The sequence below is a fragment of the Emydura macquarii genome, unplaced genomic scaffold (genome assembly GCF_026122565.2).
Source record: "Emydura macquarii macquarii isolate MOO-44397 ecotype Brisbane River unplaced genomic scaffold, CSIRO-AGI_Emac_v2 contig_2676, whole genome shotgun sequence".
In the NCBI taxonomy this organism is placed as follows: Eukaryota; Metazoa; Chordata; order Testudines; family Chelidae; genus Emydura; species Emydura macquarii.
Window position 1 is genome coordinate 18,481,175 of NW_027132813.1, and position 9,138 is coordinate 18,490,312.

Genomic DNA, 9,138 nt, shown 5'->3' on the forward strand with positions numbered 1-9,138 from the left:
CAATTCAAGGTGAATTGGCCTCTTAGTACCCCCTCCGGTCCTAGGGAGAGTAAGCAAGGGGGGGGGTTGATAGTGGGTTATAGATTGTTGTACTAAGCTATAACTCCAGTGTCTCTATTCAAGCCAGGATTTTTTAGTATCTAGCAGTTATGAATTTAAACTCCCAGCCTCATCTTTCTAGCGAAGCATTTATATTGGTCTCACCGCTATCCTGGTGACAGGCTAGTCCTGTTTTATACACAAAATAGGTGGTTGCGCTGTCTCTCCCTCCCACCCCCTTCCGAGAATCCAGCTAATGGAAAGTACTGCTTTGCAGGAGGGAGCCTATTAAAGGGAGCGATCCTGTGTTTCTTCTGCCTCCTTGCACGCCCCCGTCCCTTAAAAAAAAATGTAATTGTAGAAATGGGACTCAGCCCAAACGCCGGAGCTGAAGACCAATCCTCACCCCCTTCGGAGCGGGATCGGAGTTTTCTCAAGTAGGAGCCGAACCAAACCCTGCCGGGTCGTCCCCCCCGCCCTTGGCTTTTCTCTCTCTACGCGCAGTTACAGCGGTGGGGGAAGTTTGGCTTTCATCAGCGCCAAGGAATCGCTTCCGATGCTGGCCCGGTCGCCTTCAGTTCCTATTTCCCAAGTCGTTCCCCAGCGCTGGGAGTCTCGCTCTCGCCGGCCCGAGCGAGGCGTGCGGGGGCAGGGTGCTCTGCCTCGAGCCTCCCCCTCCTGGCTGCGCTTCGCAGCCCCTCTCGCTTCCCCACCAAATGTCACCCCCCCTCCCTTGCGGTTTTGCAGCTAGTTCCCTCCTAAGTTTCAAAGGGCGCCACGTGACTTCCATGAAATTGACAAGCGAGCTGCTGCTGCCGCCGCCGCCGCGCGTGCGGGACTCCCAGGCTCTGCCTCCCGCAGGCAGCGGCCGGCCGGCCGGATCCGGGCAGAGGGGGCGGCTCCTCCCCGGGGGTTGGGGAAGCACAGAGAGCGTGCGAGCCGCTGCAGCCAGGTGTCGGCTGCCGGGATGCCCCGGGCCGGAGTTTCCCCCTAGCGAGGCTGGGGCCAGGAGTGCGCTGGCAGGGGCCGGGGTGCGGGGAGCGTGGCTGCTCTTTGGGCTCCCGCCGCGGCCCCCGCCGCTCAGCAGCGCCCGGCATGTCGCACGGTGCCCCGGCTTCGGGCAGCGTTCTGCAGAGAAGCGCCTCTTCGGATGGGAATCAGCAGCAGCCTGAGGTACCGGGCAGGGCAGGGCAGGGCAGGGGCAGTCAGGGTCGGAGTGGCATAGCTGCAGCACGGGGTGGAGCGGGACACCGGCAGCAGGGCTGTGGAGGAGCGTGGGAGGGCAGTAAGAGCAGCCTTTCCCTCGCTCTGATCGCATTTTCCTCTCCCATACAAAGTTAATTGATGCCCCTCAAAGTGCTTGGTGAGAACTTGGTGCTTTTCTTCAGTTTGGCACGGACTCGCGGGTCATTTCTCTCTCGCTCGCTCTCATTGGAGCAATTGCTACTTATTCCTTATGGACTCCCTGCAAATCACATCACACGAGGAAATATTTTCCCCCTGGTCACTCTCCTCAGAGTATCCTTCACCTCCGCATTCCAGATCCAGCATGTTGACCTCGCCATGTCCTGATCTAGGGCGTAGCTGGAACGGTGTCCCAAATACATAAGGCTGAGTCCCTGTAACATGGTGACCACAGTCAGGTGGGAGGTGCAGGTGGATATGCCTTTTCTCCTCCTCTTGGCAGGGTGGATTCTCAGGATGACAACCAGAATGTACAGGTAGGAGACAAGGATGATCAGAAAGTATGCTTGCCAATTTTGTTTGGAGTATTCCTGGCGGTTTCATCACATGACAATCTTTAATTAAAGATTAATCTTTAATTCCTGGGGTCTCCAGGACAATCCTAAAGGGTTGGCAACTTTAACTAGAAGAGAATTGGCTGCCTCCATGCTTCCCAAGATGAAGAGCAACATCTCCTTGATGCTGGTATGGGTTGTCCTCCTGAACTTGCATGGGGACACTAATGCCTGCCTGGACATGCCTGTGCTGTAATCTCTAGCCCCCTAAGGGAGATGTAGAAGAGAACAGAATAGATGTCCTCGTTTCCCCAGATGTGTAATTACTGTGGTCACTCCTCTTGCCCGCTCTTTCTTTCATGAAACCACACACAGACACATGTCTCTCCTGAGCATGTCTGACATATGGGGTGGAATTCATCACTGGTGTGACTCCCTTGATTTCAGTAGAATTACCTCAGAGATGAGTTCAGAGATGAGGATAGCAGTCTGGATACCACTGCATTACAGCTCCCTACCAGGGCCGCTTCTTCAATCCAGGACGTGCCGTTTTAAATACTTTCTGCTCAGTTGTATAAATCTTCCTTGTAAGAGAGGAAACAGTGGTTAACCTGATGTGTTTTGGAGTAAACATTGCTAGGAGCAACAGCCACCACCACCAACAGCCTTAACGCTGTCATTGACATGCTAGGATGAACTCTGTGTCTTCTTTCTAAACCAAGATGAAAGGCAATTGGTCAGGTTGTATTACAAAGCTGTAGGGAAATACTTGCACCATGCTTAAGGAACTCTTCTCCCCACTCCCCAATCCCAGCTCACTCTTCTGCAGAATTTGCTGCAGTTTGGTAATGACTGTTCTTTCTCTGTACTATAAAAATCTTATTGTCTTCTAAGTCTAATGCAACTTAGATCTGCAGACAACTGATACGGGGCATTGTTAGCTATCAGGCAAGTTTATTTACCTGATTCTTTAATATACATAAAATTCTGCTCCAGCCTGAGAGGAAGCAAATGAAATTTCAGACCACATAGAGAATTTTTCAGGTGTGAGAGGAAGGGTTAATCATTAAATGTGTAATGGAAAGCCTCCAGAAGCCTCCACAAACCATGATCAAGGCTCCATAATGAAAACAGAAAGTTGTTGTCTAGGTTGTGTGGATTTTGCATGTGAACAATACAGGAAAACATTAATTCAAAATAGGATCTCTTAGTAAAATATTGTATATAGGAGATCTTCCTCTCTAAAAGGCCAGAAACATTTGTGATTGTATACATTTCAAAGGGATTGTGATGCGTATCATATGCTATTTCTGTAAACAACAAGGTTGTTTCTGTAAAACCACATGGTCTACTGGATTAAGTAGATGTAAAACACTATTATTCTGATTGGTAGAGCTTTATGTCTACTTTTCATACATTGGTGTAAGTGGCTACAAGATGCAGAGTACTTGAGAATCAGGCTTCTCTATTTTTCAGTCCTGGTTGTGCCACTGACTTGCTCAACAATGTCAGCTTTCACTGATGTCAATAGGAGCTGAAAATGCTCAGCACATTTGAAAAATCAGGCCACAAATCTCTCTGTGCCTCAGTTTCCCTGTCTATGTAATAAAGCTAATGATATTTACTGATGTTTACAAAGTGCTTTAAAATCTGTGGATGGAGAGGATTATGTCAAAGTGAAATATTATTATTATGAAACACATAGAAGCTTCTTTGCTTATTTTCGATTGCTTTCTGAATCTCAGTGTACTATTAGAAAATAATCAAAAAGGTGTGTTTGGTTTTTCAGAGTCCCGAAGAGGATGATAGGAAGATAAGACGGAGAGAAAAAAACAGGGTCGCTGCCCAGAGAAGCCGGAAGAAACAAACACAGAAAGCAGACAAACTCCATGAGGTGAATGGGTACTTCATATGTTGCAGTTGCCTTTTGAGCTCTATGTGTGGGATTTAACACTAATATGAATTTCTTAAAAAGATATGGGGTGTTTACACATCAATCCAGCATGAAGAACTATGGATTTGGTGTAGAAACATATGAATTACCATACTGGACCATGCTGGTGGTCTGTCTAGTCCAATATTTTGTCTCCAATATTGAAACATCTGGTACTGGCCAAATGTGCTAGAATCCTTATACTGAACAACTGAGGACTAAATTTTCCATAGGAAAGCTTCTCCTAACTCCAGTAAATCACGGAAATATGAGGGTTTAGACACCTTCTATATATTTTATCCTATCTTCAACAACTGTGGATGTTTCCATTATGCATCTAAATGTCTGATCCTTATTGTAATCTATCAAGCTCTCAACCTCAATAATATAATATGGCAGTCCTCGTATGTGTTCAGTTGTAAATCTAACAGGGCAGGGATTGTCTCTTTTCTGTGTTTGTATAGCAGCCAGCACAATAGGGCTTCCAGCTTGACTGGGGCTTGGGACACCACCATAATATAAATATTTACGACTGGTATAAATGCCTTTATGTAAATTATGAAGCTCTCACAGCCCAATTCAGCACAAAGTGATCTCTGTCTTCTACATTGTGAAAATAAGATTTATCCACAGAAGACAATTTTTCATGATGTCTTTTGTCCTTGCAAAACACTATGAAGTTCAGGAAATACTTGTAATGGGGTCACCATATCTGGATTCCATGATACCAAGTTCTAGAGATGAAATGCCGAACTTCTGAGTCTTTCCTCCCTTGATGACTACCACCGAATGCTTCGAAACTCTTCTGCAATGAAGTACAGTTAATTCATTGCCATAGGCAGTCTCTGCTCAAATAAGAAGCAGGATTGGAATAACATGGCTGTGAGTCAGGACAGAGGTGAATGCAATGGCAGAGCTGAGTTTAGAAACCAGCACCGAACCTGCCTGCATGATATTTGATTCTTCAAAGTGCTCTTGTGAGCATCAAATTCAAACACATTTTAAAGGGGGAATAATAAAGATAACTTCAAAGGGAAAGTTTGTTACACTTGCTGGAGTGGGGGATATTTGCATTTTTCAGACAGAAAAATATGGTGAGTGACAATTTTCCTTCTATCTGAGCACACTGGTCATGATGGCTGGACAGCTTGTGTTGATCTAGATAAGAACTTCTATGGAAGTGTTTGCTAACTCATGTTCAACTGAAAGTGAAAACCAGAGAATAAATGATAGAGTTGCACTGAAACACTGATACTACAGCCTATCACACTGATCAGTATAATCTCATTGTTTCCCTGTACTTCCCCATCTGTCTGCATCCATCTGTTGTCTCTTGTCTTCTATGTAGACTGTAGGCTCTTTGAGGCAGGGACTGTGTTTTTGTTCTGTGTTTATACAGCACCTATCACAGTGGGGTCCTAATCCATGAGTGGGGCTCCTAGATGCTATACTAATACAAATAATTATAATAATAATTAATAATTAACAATGCTACCCAGCACAGGAAAATATACCAATTCAGTTTATATTTAACAAGGTCTCTAGCAAGTTGCCCAAGTCCCAGATGAACAGCATATGATAGCAGGAAATGAGGGGTTCACAGACCTTTTTCAGTTTTTTAATCATTAATGTATACAATAGATAATGTAGACGGAAAGTAGAGCTGAGTTTCGTTCTTAAACATAAATGCAGTTGTAGAGCTGAGTTAGTTTCTATCAGGTCCAGACATTGGGCTCAGTAGCTTCCATGGTATTATATAGCCAAACTGGGCTCTGCAGCCACACATGCCATTGTACAATTTGAAAAGGAAGAAACCCCAGGCTCAGAGGCAGCTGTCCAACTACTCATGGTTCCCAAAGCAGACCATGACTCTGCCCGGCCTGACTTGGGTACTTTTGGTTTTTTAGGCAATACAAAACTGCCTTTTGCAGCCTGCAGAGGATGTATCCTGGGCAGGAGGATCTTCAGGTGGTGTGGAATTCCTTCACCACCCCTATCCCTACAACAGTGCAGAGGACATGGCTGGGAAAAGAGACTGGGTGTTCTGGTCATACACCCCACTCTTGCAATTCCTGGTTACCAGAATGGCCCTTTGGGCTATTACCAACCAGCACAACCTAGAACACCTAGGCTACAATAATTTGTGTTGAGGGAACCAGCACAGCATAGATTAGCCCAGGAGAGGGGAATGCAGAGGTGGCTAAAGGCTACCTTTGAATTCCCCCCGAGTGGCACTACCCTTTCGTGGCGACAGCTCATGGTCTCGGTCCAGGACTGTAGCTCAGTCAGAACATGGGCAATAATAGTCACATTGTTACAAGCATTTGTATTTATTAGGCTCATTCAGTCTTTAGATTCTTATGTTAGATTTAAAAAATATTAAATAAGCAGAAACAACAATTTATTCTGGAATCACTTGATTAAAAACAGGGGAAGGCACTGAAAGGAATGTTTTTACTAGTAGCGGCTTCCTTTTTTCATTCCAGGAATATGAGGGCCTTGAACAAGAAAATACCTCCTTGAAAAGAGAGATTGGGAAGCTAACAGATGAGATGAAACATTTGAGCGAAGTGTTGAAGGACCATGAAAAGATCTGCCCTTTATTGCACTGCTCCATGAACTTTGTGACCATCCCCAGGCCTGATGCCCTCACCAGTTGCCTGCCAAGATGAGAGCTCCTCCTTATTTCCTTAAGTTTAAATACGGGTTATTGTTGCACATAAATGGAAGAGATTTAAAGATCCAGCTTCTTTTTCTCATCACAGTGCAGGTATATCCATCCTCTTGCAGAGGGATGGACTTGACCTAATAGGCCTTTCCATCTCTAAATCCTCTGAATATCACAAAAAGGTCAGTGTGGAGAGAACAAGACTGAGCTACAACTTATTTTCTAGAACCTGTAATACACTGTTTCATGTTCATAAATGGCAAAATATGATACAACCTGCTTTTACAGGATGGAAACTCTGTGGAGAAATATAGAAGTCTGGGCTAGGATATGATTTACCCCACACTCTGCTGTCAATTATTTCTGAGTTGTTAGGTTGTCGTCCAATAGATCTTATATATAATATCCTGGCGGCTCATTTTTTGTTTACACTGGGGTTTGGTTAATAAAATCAATGTACTCTCTTTATCTTTATGGTGTCCCCACCTTCTTCCACATCCAATGTCTTTCAACCACCTTTACATTTGCTCATTTGTCAAATCCAAAGTCTAATGCTTATCTCCCTGCTTTCAGTGTGTCTTATTTGTTTATCACCAACTTCAGGATGTTTGAAAAGCTTTTACTGGCTTCCCTTATGAAGCTTCTGTGACAACTGAGTGTAGCTCTTCTTCATTTCCCTAATCACTGGTCCTCAAATCATCAATCCTCCAAGAACTTTATTCCTATTCTTGCATGAAGTTTGCCCACTTTGAATGGAGTAAATGTAGAACATGTGGTTTTGGGTCCAGATTCATTCTGGGAGCAAAGCCATTGTAGCCAGTGGAATTATACTATGGGGAATTCCCTTGGTTTTTTTTGTTTTGTTTTGTTTGTCTCTTTTGTAATTTACTAGTCGTCCTTTCCCCCATTATCCATTTCACATATAAGGCTAGGCGCACAAGGGAGACTTAGGTCCCTAACTGCCACTTTAGGTGTCTAAGCCCCACATTTAAGCACCCCTAGCATTCAGATAATCACCACTCAACTGCCAGTGCCTAAAATCCTCCAGGTGCCTACATTTTGGCAACTTGGCATGTGTACAGCTGTCTCAATCCTGACTCCACCCAGCAGCTTAACTCTCATGTGAGCCCCAGCAGGATTTACAAACTAGGCATTCCCCTGAATATGTTGCCTTTGAGGCCTGGTCCCATAGGTGTGCTCAGAGCATGCCTAAATCCTCACTAAAAATGCCAGAGGAGTTGGTGCTGGTTCCTTGCCCCCCTCCCCTTTTACCCAATAGCCCAGTGGTTAGAGTTCTCAACCAGGATGTGGGAGACCTAGGTTCAAATCACTGCTGTACTGCCTCCTGTCTCCACAGGGAAGTTGGCGGTATGGTCGATAGATAAAAGCTTGGCTACAGGATGAAGGAGACCCGCCTGGCTTTTCAGCCGGGGAACAACCAGCTGGCTGCAGTGCGAGCCTCCTTCCAGCAGGGGGATCCCTCGTGCAGTCTGACCAGAATTACAGGTATCTAGGCCAGGGCACGACTTGGGAAGGGGCTGCTGAGGAACAAGAGGCCTGGTGGGGCTGAAGCTGCCCCAGGGCCAGGCTCTGCTGGACACGACCTGTTTGTGGTAGGCCGTCCTCTGGCCGGGCGGATTTTTCAAGTCAGAGGCAGCGGCCGGGGTCTTTCCGTTGCGGGGCAGATGTTGCAGCTGGGAGGAGCCGCCTCCCTGCCCCCATTGGTCTCTCTCCCGCCTCCGCAGCTGCCGGATCCTGCCCGCCCCACTCCGGCAGGTAAGTGGAGCTGCCAAGCGCCTCTAGGCCAGGCCACCTGCCCTGCCCCAGGGCCTCAGAGCCTGGCCAGGAGGAATGACGGGGCCAAGCCCTGGCTCCCCGGCCTGGAGGTGCTGACTGACAAGCTGGTGCTGCGTCCCAGGCCTAGGCCAGCCGCCCTGCCACCGTGACACTGCCCACCACCTTGAGAGTGAGGCAACAGGTACCCCTCCCAGTACACACACATCCCCCAAATATCTCCTCCCAGTACACACCCCCTTCCAACACCCTCCAGATACTCCCTCCAACACCCCTCCCGCCATTTCCCCTCAGCAGTGTCTCTATTTGGAAACTTGAAATATGGTAACCCTATGCCCAGGTAAAGCCCCCACCCTTGCTCCCCAGCAACACTAGCGGGTGTTCAGCAATCATCCAGATACAAATTGTCTTTTAGAATCAGAATTCCTGCTAAGTTAAAGAGTCAGGCCATGGATCTAGCTTAGCTGCACCCACCAAAATGTATCACGGCATCCTTCGTTGAATAGTTTCTACTCATTTGAATAACAATGAAGTAGTAATGGCTGCTTCATTGTTTCTCTTTGAGACACTGTCAGAAATCAGAATGTTTATAAAGGACATTATAATTGAACATTTTAGGCTTCCTTTGGCATTTTTTTTACTATGGAGTCCAGAAATAGAATCATACAAATCAAAGTGGATTGATTTAAATCACGATTTAAATCACCAAGAGAAAATCATTGATTTAAATCAATTTTCCCCCTGATACTTCTTCACATATTTCTTAAACAATGGTGAAAATCTGATCACTAAAACGTTAATTTACAACTCAATACAGCATTTTACAACATCTAGGAGGGTATACTTTGCATAATTTTTTAGATAACTTGATTTTAATTAATTTAGGAAATAGTACATAATACTCATAACTTGTGTCAAGCTGCAGATGCAGCAGCAGTACATTAGGAATGGTAAGAACTAAATCA

The 9,138-nt window shown here is 45.8% G+C and overlaps 1 protein-coding gene across 1 annotated transcript; it reads left to right on the forward strand.

The window, feature by feature from the left end:
- Positions 1 to 944: 944 nt before the first annotated feature.
- Positions 945 to 7,223, forward strand: BATF3 (basic leucine zipper ATF-like transcription factor 3). Its single transcript, XM_067565407.1, has 3 exons — positions 945 to 1,212; positions 3,568 to 3,672; positions 6,198 to 7,223. The coding sequence occupies exons 1-3, from the start codon at positions 1,135 to 1,137 to the stop codon at positions 6,381 to 6,383; spliced, it is 369 nt and encodes a 122-aa protein (XP_067421508.1). The 5' UTR covers positions 945 to 1,134; the 3' UTR covers positions 6,384 to 7,223.
- The last annotated feature ends 1,915 nt before the right edge of the window (positions 7,224 to 9,138 follow it).

Bases quoted from the DNA above. Each gene is read 5' to 3' on its own strand.
- BATF3 (XM_067565407.1), top strand. From the start codon at position 1,135: ATGTCGCACGGTGCCCCGGCTTCGGGCAGCGTTCTGCAGAGAAGCGCC. The intron at 1,213-3,567 runs GTACCGGGCAGG...TTGGTTTTTCAG, and splicing joins GGAATCAGCAGCAGCCTGAG to AGTCCCGAAGAGGATGATAG. The intron at 3,673-6,197 runs GTGAATGGGTAC...TTTTCATTCCAG, and splicing joins AAGCAGACAAACTCCATGAG to GAATATGAGGGCCTTGAACA.